Source organism: Cryptotermes secundus, unplaced genomic scaffold (genome assembly GCF_002891405.2).
Source record: "Cryptotermes secundus unplaced genomic scaffold, Csec_1.0 scaffold1647, whole genome shotgun sequence".
Classification (NCBI taxonomy): domain Eukaryota; kingdom Metazoa; phylum Arthropoda; class Insecta; order Blattodea; family Kalotermitidae; genus Cryptotermes; species Cryptotermes secundus.
Window position 1 is genome coordinate 140,795 of NW_019726261.1, and position 16,657 is coordinate 157,451.

The 16,657-nt window shown below is 40.0% G+C and overlaps 1 protein-coding gene across 1 annotated transcript in view; it reads left to right on the forward strand.

The window, feature by feature from the left end:
* The window catches only part of LOC111864152 (RNA-binding protein 39), a 35,627-nt gene that overhangs the window by 2,277 nt on the left and 16,693 nt on the right, over nucleotides 1-16,657 (forward strand). Inside the window, exons 2-6 of the mRNA XM_023851205.2 lie at nucleotides 1,111-1,166; nucleotides 3,179-3,249; nucleotides 3,770-4,069; nucleotides 5,986-6,103; nucleotides 15,413-15,505. Of these exons, the coding sequence (XP_023706973.1) occupies nucleotides 1,113-1,166; nucleotides 3,179-3,249; nucleotides 3,770-4,069; nucleotides 5,986-6,103; nucleotides 15,413-15,505 (636 nt within the window). The 5' untranslated portion in view covers nucleotides 1,111-1,112. The remainder of the gene's footprint in view (nucleotides 1-1,110; nucleotides 1,167-3,178; nucleotides 3,250-3,769; nucleotides 4,070-5,985; nucleotides 6,104-15,412; nucleotides 15,506-16,657) is intronic.

Below are 16,657 nucleotides of genomic sequence, written 5' to 3' on the forward strand. Positions count from 1 at the left end.
ATTGTACAGCCAACACAAGAGTAAGTGCCTAATACTGAAAGTGCTAGTGAGGTAACTGTCTAATCATTGTCCATTGCATGGTAATGGATGAATAAACACATAACACTGCCTAGCCGATTGCTAGACAGTGGCATCTACCGCAGTTTGGGACGCTGTTAGAAATGGCATTTTCTGTGCTGTCCATGCCAGGGTTATAGCCAGACCAGATGGTGACAAGGACATAATGAAGCATCTTACAGCTCTGGACATTGATATTACTGAAGTCAGTGAAAGAACATTCAAACCTAGATTGAGAAGTATTTCACGCTAATGGAATAAGGATGGAGCAGGGATAGCACAGTCAGTATAGCGACTGGCTACAGGCTGGACGACTGGTCAAGGTTCGAGTCATGGTAGGGTCAAGAATTTGCTCAGTGTCATTGAGATCAGTTCTGGGGCCCACCCAGCCTCCTGACCAATGGATATCAGAGGCTCGTTCCCAAAGGGTAAAGTGGCCCAATGTGCACCTGACCACTTACCTCCCCCTAGTGCTGAGGTCAAGAAAAATGTGGTTCTATACATCCACTCCCCCATATGTCTCTGTTGCTTAGTGCTTAATTAGTTAAGCGCAGGGACAACTTTACCTTAATAGAATGAAGATGAAGAATATTGTCTTCTGGGATATAGTGCCTTGTAGTCTGTTGAAAGTCAACTGATCTTCCGGAGGAACATATCACCTCTATCATCTGAGTCGAAGAATATTACTCAAGATATCAGCATGAAAGCAGGTGGCAAACAAAGCCAGCCTCAGTTGACTTTCATCAGACTACATGGCATTATATCCCAGAAAATATTACTATTCCTAACCACAGCTGTGAGAACCTCAGATTTTACAGAATGAAGATGATTTAGAAGTACAGTACTACGGTATGAAATGTTATTCTAGCATGTTTTTATTTTGTAATTAACATTTTTTTTTCAAGTAAATTTTGTGAGTTAAAAAAGTTATCTTCATTTACCAACATGCTTTATATACTGCCATTAATTGCAGTGAACAAAGAGTGGTGCTGTATCAGGGTTTGTAGAATAAAGTTTTGTTTGTGGGTAATAATGTTGCATGTTTTGTTCCAGAAATGGCTGAGGATTTTGATGTTGAAGCTATGCTGGAAGCCCCATATAAGAAAGGAGTAAGTTACATACATATTATAGATATTGTGATGGTTCTTGAAATATGAAATTACAAATATCAATGTTTATTTATAATTTTGCAGCTAGTGTTTTGAATTTTTATATTGAATTGTATAATTATTGCACATCAGGCATAGTTCTACAAACTTGGTATAAATTCACAGTATATATATATGAAATACAGTATTTTGTTTTTTATTACACAGTACCAGTTTAGTATACCACTTTTGCTAAAGCACTCTTTTTGATTGCTAGTTTGTTCTGAACAGTGCCTTTTGTACAAGTCTGTTATCTTTTCCAAGCCCATTCGTGTTGTTATATCACTGACATGGACTCCTCCATTTTTGTATCTTGTAGACCCTTACATGTCACAGCTTGGCTCAGAACCGAGCCACAGACCTTGGCTGGGGCTCAAAAGCACAGAGGTACTGCAAAGTCTAGTTAGGTATCTTTGTTCATTTGTAGTTTAACATAATTATTGCTAGTGCTAATTCATGCCAACAAATTAAAATATAATTTACTGTACTATATAATTAGTTTTATTTGAAGTTCTAGATAGTGGTTATTTTAGTTGTTCACATTAGTGGCAAACAGAAGGATAACATATCAGTTTTGTTATTTTTTAATTTAATATGAAATAATTTCATGCAAGTCTGAAGGATATGTTATGCTTCTTCATAATAAGTTTAACAGGAATGTGAAATGAAATTACTATTGTATGTAGATATGTACCACAGTATTTAGTTTTGGCTGCGGAAATATTCTTATGGGTAGTTTTATGTGGCAAGGTTTCTGAATGTGTCCCCTTCTGTCACCCCAGGGTCCTACCCAGATGGGTTTGCAAGCAACAGTCACTCTTAACCAAGAGATGCTTGATCGCTCGAACATTCCGGCGGATGAAGATTCAAACCAGGAGGCTGTGGAGGCCAAAATTTCCAATAAAAACGCTCCCAGATGCACAGTAGCCTAGTCCGCACATTTACACACAACCACGGCCAGATGAGCTTAGCCGTGTATGTGGTTCTTGATTTGGTGTGATTGACAGATTGTATGTGTTGTGTGCTTGAGAGAATGCATGTTACAATGATTGTTCATGGTGGGGACTTTGATTAACATGTTAGTGTTCAATGCTGTGCTCCGCTGACAGCTCGACTCTGGTTGAAAATTGGTACCTGATCTGTAACGAGATCCTGAAGGTGAGATTAACCTACATTTACCTCTAAACAGCCTACTCAACAAATCATGTACCAATGCTTCTTACATGTTAAGACATGGAAAGACATGTACGCAATGTCAGGTGTATTGAATTACATAGAACACAGATGCCCAGATTATTTTGTGACGTGGAAGTTGTTGGTTTATGTTAGGGGACAGTGCAAAGCTTTGATGGATTTCATCAAGTTTACTGTGATGTGATGAACACAGATCTATAGTAAACTTTCTTTATTTCTCCAGGCTTTGTGGTTTTCCTGTTTATATTGTGCTTCATCTGGGGCTCAGACAAAAAATGTCAAAATTCAGACTTGCACTCTCAAAATTGAATCTCATTGAAACATTAAAAATTTTTTGAAAACAAACGTGAGATGTCTCATGAGCTGTATCTTTGCAGAAGTAAGGATGTGGTACTGTATTTGGCCGAGCAGGAGGACAGTCACGTGTCATATAGGAGGTGAGTAACGAGTCGTACAGGTTAATAGGGGAATTCACATATAATCCAGTCCACCCCCCATTCCCTTTTTAAATCTTCTGGTGGGTTGAAACAAATTCCTTTAGCAGCGATGTTGTGTGAATGGTTTAGCCAGCTTCGATCCGTGACCTCCGAGCTTCGATCTGTGACCTCTGGGCCTGGAGCCAGAAGATGACACCACCCCTCCTTAATTAGTCTCATACCAAAGAGAGTAGAATGAAATATTAATGGAATGCTGGTGTGTGTTTTCTTCCTTTTTTCTTCCTGCGTGATGCCTGGTTGCGTTGCCGTGGGTTACCAACACTTTGTGTGGCTGTTTCATAGGATGATGGGTCGAGCAGCAAGACGGCCTTGCAGCGGGAGAATGGGACATCGAACAGTCACAAATCATCTGGGTGAGTCACCATTTTTACAGGTTTAAGTAATCCATCCCGTCTGATTGATCATAACATGTAATGAGCACCATCATTGAAATTTTTGATGATTTGAAACTGGCAGTAGAAATGAATGATGACTGTTCTTCTGTTTGTTATAGAAAACTGTTCAGTACATTGCAGTGCAATAGTAATATCATTGGTGAGTATGGTGTGGTCACTTGATGTGGCAGCTGCAACATGCTGCCTTGGTTTATAAGTAAACCCTATCATAATATCTCATACCATTCTTTGGGAAATATGATAAAGTAATTGTGAACCAGTAAAAATATACAACAGTTGATTCAGTATATAATTTTGCCAGGCAGAGACCATTGTTTCTCATCAGAGTAAGTTATAACACACAGAAGCTATGATGGCTAAGCATTTGTAATTTACTTCATGTGTAGTTACTGTCTTTTCTGTATTTATTAGTAAGTTGAAGTTACTGAAATAAAGTAGATGGTATAGTGGAGAATAATGAAAATCACAACTTTGCCAGGAAGAGCAAGCACCGCAGCCGATCTCGTGAACGGCGACGCAGTAGAAGCCGGTCCCATCACCGTGAGCGGGATCGTCATCGTGAGAAGGACCGTTCAGAGCGTCGGCGCAGTAGGAGTAGGTCCCATCATCGTGAGCGACATGGTGAACGGCGAAGGAGTAAAGAGAGGGATAGAGAACATCGTTCTCGAGACATAGAAAGGGAGAGAACACAGCGTAAGAAGAAATCTCTCTCCCCTATCCTGCTACCACGTCCTCGGGAAAAGTTCCCTTTTAAGAAAGGATCCCCACCTCTTGGGCTGTGAGTATTTTCTGTACTTGAAACATCTGTTTGAAACCTTTGAAGGCTTTTGTTGTAATATTGATAAATTTTGTTCCTGGATTGTGAGAGTACATTCATTGATACCCACCATATTAGTGAAATTCTACTGAAAATTTTTTATTTATGATAATGAAAGAGTTACTGCTGTTGAATGTGAATCATACTGTGTTCTCCTGTAGCATCACTTTTTATTAATTCATGAATTCAAACACTACATATAACAACAAGGTAGAAATTCACGTGGTATGGACTATTGAATGTATGGGCGCATGTGGTAACATGGTTGAGGCACCATGTTACAAGCCAGAAGGTCACGGGTTCAGTTCCCAGTGAGGTTGCTGGATTTACCGAATCCTTCCAACTGCAATATGGCCCTGGGTTTGACTCAGCCTGTAACATAAATGCGTACCAGGAATCTTCCTGCAGTGTAAAGAGTGGCTGCCACATAAGGCTGACCTCACCACTGTCTGTGAGCCAGTTGTCTAAAAAATGTGGGAGCCTTGATGTCCCACAACCCTGCGAGCCTCCAGGCCCTGTTAACAGGGATAAGCTTTACCTTTCATATGTAGGTGTTATCTATGCAAAAATGGTATTGTTTTGACTAATGTTTTATTTTTAGAAATGTAACACTTTCTCACTCACTACAGTTATGTCATAAAGTTTATCATAATACTGTGTCAGGTGTGTTGTAATATATGAAGTTAAATGATGGAAAAAGAAAAGTTATTTTTTCTTCCTTTCTTAATGGTACATATTGTCACATGCCAGTGATGAAGATGCTGGTTATGATTGCTAATTGGATTTATTCAGTACTTACTGGTCATAAATACAAATAATTATAACACTGTTGCTGATTTACACAATTTAAAATCACTTCACACTAATCTTCTCGGTCTGTCAGTACTAGTCCTCGTGGATTTATAACACAGGAACTATTACACACTCCAAATATCACTGTACTACAGCACATATAAAGTCTTCAAATCATTCTCTTACTGAGAACTGACTCATCCTTGAACCAAACGAAATCAGTCGCTTATATAGCCAAAAAACAGACATGCATCACAGGAAACATGTCATGTGAGTGCCACCTACTGATGCTCGATGTCACCGTGGACACAGAAAACACAGCTTCCTCTATTGTTATGTATTGGACTGTGTTTACAGAGGTGTTGCCTGGCAACGATCAAATCTATTACAGTATAATAGTCTTAGTATATTAGAATGTAAATTGCTAGACCTTTCAATTTGGAAGGAGTTTACATTGTAGAAGTTGCACCATTAAGTGTGCCGTGATGCAGAACATGAAAGTTCAACACACAACTCCCCCTGTTCCACTATTCCATTACCATAGTTACAATGTAGTCGCGCTGCTCTTAGTCCTTGTACTTTTAACATTACCTAGCAGTCCAGATGTCTGGTGAGCCTTCTGTAATGCATGCTGATGTGGCAGTGTTGTGATGGAATACTGTGTGTACCATTCATTTCTTAAAATGTACTGTTGACAATTCCACGGAACCTTAGGAGGAGGTGGGTTATGCATATAATGTGTACAAGTAATGTTTTCAGTTCAAATAGTAGAGACAGAATGGAAAATATGAGGGTATGTTCCTCCTTGTTTTTAGTAGCTTCTTTTCCTTGCCTCCTATTGCTCAAAGTCTAGCTTCTGCTTATGAAGATCGTGGCAGATTAATCTTATGCCTTCTGATTGTATTTTTCATGGCTTGGAATTGGAGTACCATCCCTTCACATGCTGTAGGTTGCTCTTCCCTGCTTAGAGCATTATGAGCATTTATCATTTGGATGTGATAGAATTTACAGTGAACCAAGTATTGAAATTTGTGAACAGTTGACATGACTGTATTTTCAATGAAATTGTTTCTTTTGTTTAACAGGAGGCCAGTAGATGAGCTTTCTCCTGAGGAACGAGATGCCCGAACAGTATTTTGTATGCAGTTGTCCCAGAGAATTAGGGCCAGAGATCTGGAGGAATTCTTTTCTTCTGTTGGGAAGGTACACATCTCATAACATACCCTGACTCAAATTTGTTATCTCACATTAACCTTTAACATACAGACTTTTAAATTGCCAGCAGCTCTTATGGCCGGAATTTAAATGGCCCCAAGTCTTTAACATTGCAAACTTTCAGAAAAAATGCATATTTTCCGTTCTATGCAACATCGGAATATGAACTAAAAAGAACCTGAAAGACAATAAAATTTTCTACGTATAAACAAAAGGGCAAGTTTTACAAATGAAAATTAACTGTGATTATTTTGTTGTGAAATGCAAAATATAATCGTTATTATATACGTTATGAATTTCTAAAGGACTTGCCCGTTGTTTTTCTTCAACCTTGAATCATGCTGATGATGTAAATATGATGACACTATCTATATAAATAAAAATGTAAATGTTCGTTTGTCTCTCGTCGAAGATCTCCGAAAGTTCTTCACCGATTGCTTTGAAATTTTGACACCACGTTGCATTCGAACACGCGCGTTTTTATATACCTGTTATATAGATGTCACGCCCATGACAGGTAAAAACAGGTAAAAAACGTGTTATACGTTGTCCATTGAATACCAACAGATCGTTGCCTAGGAATAACTGTGGCAACGAACTGTTGAAAGAGCGGATCGTTGCCTAGGAATAACCGTGGCAACGAACTGTTGAAACAGCGGATGGTTGCCTAGGAATAACCATGGCAACGAACTGTTGAGACAGCGGATCATTGCCTAGGAATATAAACAGTCTACAGGAAGCCGCCGCCAGAGACAGTTGAGATCCAGCCATGACAACATAGGCAGCATAGCACTGGGCCAGAAGCTAGGCGAAATAGGATTAGTTTTGTTACTGCAAGTGGCAATTCTTGCAAAGTGTAGAAGTGTAAAAGCGAGGAAAAATAAATACTCGTGTGATAGATTTCGATTTATTTTCATTTTGATTTAATTATTTCATGGTGCATTGCGTTGGAATTGAGCTGTGTCATTTACCATAGTGTTCATTTCGTGAGTATAGTTTAGTTTTCGTTGTTTTTCATTTTGTTTTCCTAACTGTTTCCCTTATTTTCCGGTGCAATTAGCGGTGTGATTAAGCTGTGTCGATTGATCTGCTTTTGAATTGGGCTGTGTCGTTTACCATAGCGTTCATTTCGTGAGTATAGTTTATTTTTCGTTGTTTTTCATTTCGTTTTCCTGTTTCCCTTATTTTCCGGTTCAATTAGCGGTGGGATTAAGCTGTGTCGATTGATCTGCATTTGAATTGAAATATTTCGTCAGTATTTTTTATTTTTTTGTTTCTTCTTTGGTTTCCAGTTCATGTTCTTTCCTTTTTTAATGTTTTGCAATTTCATATGTCTTTGTTATAACTTCCTTTCTTCTTCTTCAACGCAGTTGTTTCCATAGTAACGCTAGAACAGACCGTTGCATAGGATAAGAGGTTCCGTTGCATAACAACGGATGAAACCGGAAAGTATACTTCCATGGAAACCAAACACTTCTACAGGGTGTTCTGTGTGTCGAGTAATTTCAAATCAGACTGGGGAAGAACGGGCAGACTGAGCCACAGCAAGGTGTGGCCAGGCACAGCTAGTATACAATAATATTTGGTTCGGACTGTACACGGTTTGGACTAGGTCACTTCACAGTTTACACTCTGATGTGTGTGTGCCATTTCTCGAAACAGTCAACCACACACAGCGCAACATCACACTTTTTAGAGCAGAAAAGCATGCTCCTGCTTTTCTTGTTTGTAGAACAAATGTGACGTCTTTGTTTCCCCTTAGCTGGCCAGTGTTTTGAATGTTTCACCTCCAGTCATCTCAGTTGGGCCCCAGATGAACTTGGCCTCCCCCGAGAAACGCCACTAACTGTGATATTCGCCTCATGTGATTGAAGAATCAAATCACGCACCAAAATTTCGCGAAATTTTTTGTGTGTCATTTTTCCATCACATGACTTGTGTAACAGATATGCATTGAGAATAGTCATGTCTAGGAGGTGGAAGAATAATTTCTTCGTCCATTTCCATGTCCTCCGAGCAATGCCATAGCTGTTAACCATTCTATCAGATTTGTCCACAAAGCCCATGTGTGCATTGTAGTCTTCAATTACATGAGGTTTGATAGCACGGGCAGATTCATCTCGGAAGTTGCCATCCAATGGAGGAGGGTGCATATTCGTCAGAACATACACATCACGCTTGTCTTTCCAACGAACAACACTTAGATTCCCCTTCACTCTTGTCACAATATCCCCTTTTTTTCAATTTCATAGATTTGGGCCGAATTTCTTGTGGAATTCCATGCGTGTCATTGCGAACGGTGCCACATGTATTTATTTTACGCTCTAGAAGATCGTCATACAACACGGGAACTGAAATAGCTGTCCATATAAATTTTGTGTCCTGAGCCTTCTACTCTTCGAATTAGCTGGAGAACAATGCCATGGGTTGGTGTAATTTCTTCGGTTGCAATTTGCCTTTGTTTCCCCAAATAAACAGTCATGTCATATGTATAGCCTGGAGAATCGCAAAGCTTGTAAATTTTTATTCCAGGTCTTTTATGTTTCTTTGGAATATACTGCCAAAAAAACACTCTTCCTTTGAACAGCACTATCACTTCATCAACAGCAAGATGTTCTGATGGATGGTAAAGTTCACAAAATTTGCTGTTAAGATTGTTGAAAATTTTTCTAATCTTCCAGAGCCTGTCGTACTCTGGGTCATCTCGATTTGGAGGAGCTTCATTATTCTCAAAATGCAGGAATCTCAAAATATGGAAAAAACGGTCGCGTACCACGGTGTTATGATAGAATGGAGTGTAGTACTGCTCATCTCTCGACCAGTAATCTTTCAGGGTGTCCTGCTGATCGTGGCCCATTTGAATTATTATGGCCAAAAATTTTGACATTTCTTCAATTGTGATGTCAGGCAGTTGAGCAGAAGAACCTAGAGCATCTTGGCTTGCCAAAAATTGATGAAAATATCTGTTTGTTTCTTCTACCAATATCTGGAATATATGCTGGAAAAAGAGAATGAAAATGGAAAAGGGAGAGGACTGAGCATTTATGTTGGGAGCAGCGGATCTGTTGATTCCACTCGGAGGACCAGTGAAATCTAGTAGCTTTGGCGAATCCCCGGGTCTTCTATCGCGAAGCCTGATTTCCATATCCCCTGCCTCATTACTTGATGATGATGATGATGATGATGACATATGCTCGCGAGGTTCAATGACTTCATAAAGTTCCTCCAACTCTTCATCAGATTCGTTTTCCATCAATATTTCCTCCAGTTCTTCAGCATCAAGGAGTTTTGAGTATCGGGGTCGTTTTTGAGGTTCCATCTTGAGGGGCTTCCAGCTAAATCCTATAATTTATGATTGAAAAAGTGAGACTGTTAGGAACATTCGCAAAATTGTGATGCAAAATAATTGCAATAGCAGTCGAAAAGTGCCAGTCCGCCACTGATACCGAAAGTCACAGTGACGAAGATGTCTACGCACAAAGTAACACTGGCTCAGTGGGTTTATACCTCTTCCAAGATACGCAATAAAAGTGGTATACAAAGAAATAGGAGTCTGACACTCACTTTCTAACTAATAACGAAATATTAGAAAATCCGCCACTTACGTCCTAACTGAGAAAACAACACTGCAAACCAATGCCTGAATGCATAACACTTTCTTGAAAGCTCTGCTAGCACTGCTCTGCAAGTGCCCAGGAATATTTCCTCTAAGTTCTCAAAACAAAGCTGACTTCTATTGGCTCACCAGGTCATAAACAGTCATATCTAAACGTAAATAGCTTCAAAACCAGTACCATGATAAACGATTTCATTGTTCAGAGCTAACAAATAAACATCTGACATGAAGTTCATGAGTTTGTTTGGGTTCTAAACCCGAGGTCAAACTGCCAGCACTCACAAAGGAAGCACGTGGCTTGCCTCTAAAATTATAACATTCGGCCAGCTGGCTTGCTACTTGCTGCCAATAATTATAACATTCGGCCGTTAAAGGTTAAGATTTTTTTTTTGGTACATAAGCATTTTCTACTTCACATGTGAAGATAGACCAGCATTCATATCCAGATGTGTCTTTTGAGTATTTATCGAGTGCATGAAATTTTGGTCCTCAATTTTGATGCTGCAGTATGGTATCCATCTTGGCTAGATAAGTTTAAACCTGGTGAGGGGAGATCTAGAGCAGTGTCATATGCTGTTTATCTGCAGTGGAGGAGGAGGAGGAGGTGTTTTTATGTCAAGATGATGCACTTATTTATCAGACTCGCTCATTACCTCACTCACTCACTCCCTTATCTCATCAAGATACCTTGAATTCACAACCTTTTGTATTGCAAATTACTATAGTCAAGCAGCGTATGGCTTGAACTACCTCAACTCAGAAGAACTTTCAAGGAGCAGTGTTATTGCCCCCACATGGATAAGGTAGATCCATAGAGCACTTCAGCCCAGGGGATGACCAAGGGAAACAGACAAGCAGAATTTTCCTGCTGTGTATGCTTATCTGTATGACCATATGGGTAGGATACTGATCCAGGTCCAATACATTCACTGCTGCCCAAGATATGCAGCATTCTCAAGCCAGTCAAGGGTGCCCTGATCTGAAACCTTGGGTACAAGATCCTGTGAGAGTAATGAAATGAGCTGCACAGTTAAGGAGCATCAGAAGGCTCTGTTGTCTGCATTTGAGAACATTCAGTCAAGCATGGGCGCTGGATGTACTTCAAAGATGCTGAGGCATGAAGAAAGCAGCCCCCTCCCTCCCACATCACCCCCTCATCAGTAGAGTTATTTGGAAATTCATAAAATTAGCCTGCACCAGAACACATTAAATCCAGCCAGAGTACATATACCACACAGCTTGCCTCACCAGGAAACCGGTGGTGTTAAACTACCACTGCAAAGTTTAATAATACATGGTAAAAAATGCATTCCTTAGTATCATAAAATCTGTGCTGTTTGACAGCTCAGAGTGTATAGATTTATGGATCAACAGTGGAGATCGTTGCATATTAGAAATGTGAAATGATGCCACCTAAAGTTAGACTCAGCCTTTACACCTCAGTTTGAATATTCTCTTTTTGTCAGTGAATGCCTCTTCCCTCTGCTTGAATTTGTAACATTTTGAAACATGACTGGAGGATGAAGAAGAGGTCAGGTACTATACTGTTCTAAAAATAGTTTCCTATCTCTGTTTATTTCATAATGCAGCCCATGTGAGGTGGAAAATCCTAGGGCAGGTACAAGGATAAGTAGTAAGATAGTCTGCTTTGTCAGTGTATTACCCAAAACTGTTAGGGGAGTAGTAAATAATACATGTTCCAGTGAATTCAAAATTACAGAAGACAGTGAGTGTACTGAAGAACCTCAATACATGCCGTATGAGAGTGAAAGTCCTGAACAGCCTGCAGATATTACAGATAAAGAAGAGGAAATTCCACCTTACATGCAGGCAGAAAGAGGGCAAAGTTAGAAATGTATGGCAAATGGAAAACACAGCTCTAGTAAACAGTCCTGTTTTTTGTGGTCTTGCCAGAATAAATTGTAGTTCGGGAATAGCAAGACATTTCGTTTTCCGAATTATTCTTCCTTATTTTGACATTGAAGGTTTTGAAATTGTTGCTGACAACCATGTAAAACAGCAGACTAAAAAAATAGAAGCAAGATGGCTCATTGAAACCGTAATTGGAATTTACTCAGTGGAAGGGTATAACTAACAGTTTTTCCTCATGTATCCATCTCCATTTGTGATGGTCCTTCCTTGCCATCCCTTCTGATATTCACTCTTGACTAACATTGATCTCCCTGCTACTTCATGCTACTCAACCAACAGCTGAAATTGTTAGACAGTGTTATTCCAGGTGAGCACTTGGGTGAGTGATTGCTTGGGAACATCTGTTGACCTTGGGTTTTTGGTGCACTCTTTCTTGGGGCCATCACCTTACATCCACAACTTTTTTTATTGACCTAAATGGCTACCAGCCTCCCCCCTCTCCATTCTTGACTCTGAAGATGGGGGGTGTCATGTACCTCCTAAATGTCAGCAACACTTCCCACAACTGCTTGGTGTAAAGACCCAAGAGCCAATCGCATAAATGAGGTCGTGTATAGGTTGGCACATATTGTAATGTGTTAGTTACTAGACACAGGGTTTGGTTTGGTAATTGGATTTATTGAACACATAACTTGTAACTACAAGTAATTATAATGCTATTGCTAATTCATGCATTCTACCTCTCACTACAGCACACACTATGTCTTTTAGTCTGTTTTCACTAGTCTTTGCTTGGCTATAGCTCCCTCTCTAATCTGCTCACTTTACAGTTCACTGTGGCATACTATATCTCCTCTGTTCACTTTGTCTTCACATACCCATTGCTTGGTAACGGCTTTTCAGATGTGGATTTCTTTTACTGCTGCCATGCTCAGCTTCTGTCCTTGCTGGCTGGCCATTGACTTATTGACTTGCAACTGCACTACCTCACCCAAAGGTTCTCTGTATATGATGGGTCACATAAAAGCACTGCCTTTAAGAGTGCTGTCCATTGTTGTGTTTGTATCTGTTGCCTGGGAAATGTTTATTGAGCCGTTACCATACAGACATGTCAAAATATTTTAACACTTTGCGGACCAGCGATTTAAATATTTAAATCACCCTGGGGACGGGCATTTTTAAACCTACTACCCTAACTTGTGCACTGTTCACTTTAAAAATTAATATAAACTCTCATAATTAATTTTATGAACTAAAATTTTTGGAGAACACTTACCAGTGCTCCTAGAAGTGCTTGAGAGTGATATTTCTGGAAACATTCTCCTTTGTGAAGTGGCATTACACAGAACTTGCACATGTAGACAGTCATACTCCTTTTGTTGTGTACTGCGCAAACACGGCATCGCCTAGAAGGCTTATAACTTCTGTCGTAATGTTCACAGTGTTGGAGATAGTATCTGTTAGTTTCCTGACGTAGCATATCAAAGAAACTATCTAAAAAAAACAGTTCCGCTAATTTCAGACACTTGCGTTGGATCCGATGGAATTTGCTTCACCCCTGGATTTCCAGTAAACACTCCCAAAGCAGGCGTTTTGTCTACTTTTGCCCATGTGGCTGTCCCCAGAATGTTGCTACCCGCACTTTCGTCAAAAATACTGTCACTTTCACTTTCACTGTCTGTGGCCACAATTTTTTGTTCGCCCCTGCCACGCTCACTATCAGATTGTGAGTCGCTATCACTAGCAGACTCACAAGGGACATCAGATAGCCCATCGGAGAACAAGTCAGATATTTCATGTTCTCCAAGAAAACGCTTGGACCTCAACCTCTTCTGACTTTGATCCATTTTGCACTAGTAACTTCCTGCCTGGTGCATGTAGCTGGAAGATGAACAAAGACGTTTTCTTTTGGAGTGGGAAAGGAAAACAGTTGGGTCATAAACAGCAGGGTCATGTTATTGACTACAAAGCAAACATTCAAGAGGTCTATCATGCACCAGTCATGTGTCTCCCTGGCGTCAGTGCAAGGTATAGTATGTTTCAACATAACGTGTCCTAAAATCATAATAATATGCCACCGGTCCGCCACGTTTAGAAGCGGTAGGCATAAAAATATGCCACTGGTCCACAAAGTGTTAAATGAAAGATACTGGTGATTGTACATGTATGTACTTAACTGTGATAATTTCTGGACCAGCCACAATATGACACTACGGCACTAATGAAGTTTTGGATTGAACCATGTAAGATGGAGCTAAGAGTAGAATTTGCTGAGCTGTTTGGCATTAATTCCATTGTTTACATAAAGCAGATGTAACACCTTGTATAGTGATGTGTTGTGCCCATGTTATTGGTGTTTTATTAGAAACTTGCTGATTTCAAAGAATATGATGTGTGCATCAAATTTTTCTTCAAATTAGACAACTGCTGCAAAAGCAATGAGTAGAACATACACACTTGAGTGATTTTACAAGTTCTGAAGTGGACTGGCATCATTTAATGTTTGCTGAGTGTACAGGACATCCATAACGAAGTAAAATACATAAAAATGTGCATAAATCAAGGGACATATTTATGAAATATATGCCATTGAGGTGAGAATCTCATTTAGTCATATCAGAGTTTTTTGATTCAAGATCTGAAAGTGTTAAAGGTTGCCACAACGTTTGTTCCTGGTCTACTGACTGATGAGCAGAAGTAGTCATGTCATTGTGTCAGGACCCACATTCCTCGTGGGTGATCTTCAGTTTCTGAAGTGGGGTTTTATGAGTGAAAATTTGAATCAGAGCAGCTGTCTTCTCATTGAAAGCCCATTAGAGATAATGAAAAAGAAAAGACAAGTTTTTCCAGTGTGAAGTGCATGCTGATCTTTTTCTTTTTTTTGTGCATGGACAAACTGAGCCAACATTACTCCTGTGTGGCATCTGTTGGAAGGTCTGTCAAGTTTCTCCATCACAACAGTGTTTCTGCTGACCCTGATTTTTGCATGAATTCCTCACTAAAATGATGTAACTGTTGTCCTGCACCCTCAGTACACCCGAAATCTAGCACCATGTGACTTTTCTTGTTTTGCTGAAACTCAAGTTGTAATTGAAGGGGAGGAGATTTGATGACCTAAAATTCAGTATGACCCACAAGTTGTGCTTGTTGAATGCAAAATACAGGACTCCTGCAGATGCGTCCAATAGCAGCTTAGTCACTGAACTTGCACCGTGAAGTTGTAAGGGAAGTTCATCGAAGGGGAACAGCCAGCAATACAGAAGAACTGCAGTAATCGAAGAACAAAATAAATCCAAAAAAATTTAATGATAGCATGTGTTTGAATAGTAGATTGAAACATAATATTTAGATTAATGGTAGGAAATTGTGCTGAATAGTGGGTGTCGTAAGGTTAAATAATAGTACACTGAAACCAGAATTGCTCAGTCATGTAGAATAGTAGTAGATTGGAACCAGATTTGATCAGACAGTAAAGTGATTGGGTATAGACTGCATGGCTTGGGTAACAGATTTTTCTGTATGCCACTGTGTTCAGAAGATCCCAGTGGTCCATCCAGCCTCCTACCTGATGCATCGGCAGGCCTCTTTCCATAGATGTAAAATAACAGTATCACACTGACCACTCGCATGCATCTAGTGCTGGCTTTGCAGTTGTGTGAATCTTGACTCTGCACATGGTGCTTAGGCATGAGGCAATTTTATCTATACATTAGGTGCCTCTGTGTAATGCATACCATAGTGTAGCAGTACAAATGCAGAGTGAGTAATGTTGATTTTTGTTATCATAGAGTTTCTTATATGTATTGCAGGTTCGGGATGTTAGATTAATCACATGTAACAAGACCAGGAGGTTCAAAGGAATTGCTTATGTGGAGTTCAAGGATCCAGAATCTGTGCCTCTGGTAAGTTTATGCTGAGGTAAGGTATTGCTATATAGCATACAGGTAGACCCAGTCTTAGCGTATTAGCTATGCTTGGGGGGAATGTGTATGCAAGATAAAAGATTTGCCTGTAATATTTTGCTGATCAAGGTTATTGATCAGTATGTTAAGGCAATTGTACACAAGTGCTTGACTTTTCTGAGATATGTTCCCCTCTGACTCCTTTTGTTTGGTAATTCTGATGAATGCATAAAATGTAGAGGGAGGTCTGTGAAAGAGGAAAAATGCAGAGTACATTGGAGTGAAGACTGCTTGTTCACACTTTGGACTAGGCTGAATGTAATGAAACTCCTATTTAAGGTTATTTTGGCGTGCAGTGGAGTTGAACATGAAACTGGGGAACTTGGGGACATGTAGTTCATTATTATGACATTTCATTGATTTGTTGAAAGAAAGTGCATATTTATACTTCAGGTGATTTAAAAGAGTGCTTACTGTGTTGTTCAGTGAAGGCTCTTGTGAACATGATAATAAACACTTGTGTTCCATAAGAGGCAGGGAATTATGTGAGTAGATGAGCAACTATTAGATCCTCAGGAAGGACTTTGCTGTATGGCGTTACATTAAAAACCTTTAAGGATAGGATCGTTTTCATTGTGGAAATAAGGAACCAGTATGGTTTTTTGTACAATGAAAACAGCATTAGAGAGTAATTTGTCCTAAATTTTTTGGCATGTTTAGCATGTTCAGTCTTTTGTGCTGATTTGTGAATTAAAAATTGACACTTAATACTGTAACATGTTGCGCGACTGAGAACCCGCCCCCCCCCACCAGCAGTGACGCGACGGGTAAGTCAGCGCTCTCCTCCCCACGGTAACGTAGCGCTCCCCGCCAGCCCTCCGCGGTGACGTAACGCGCACCGCCACGTACCCGTAATCAAAGTCCTACTGTGACGTGGCACTCATTACGCCACAGGCAAGCACTGCAGCTATATAAATGAGCTGTACAGTGCGTTACGATCGAGTTCGAGTTCCAGTGTGGCTACCGCCGAAGACATTCCGAGTTATAAAGTAACAGCCAGCCGACTACAAGTTGGAGTATAGCAGCCGTCGCGGAAAGAAGATCCGGACGTGTGTGTAATTGTGTAATTGGGAGCGTGTGATACAGTGATAC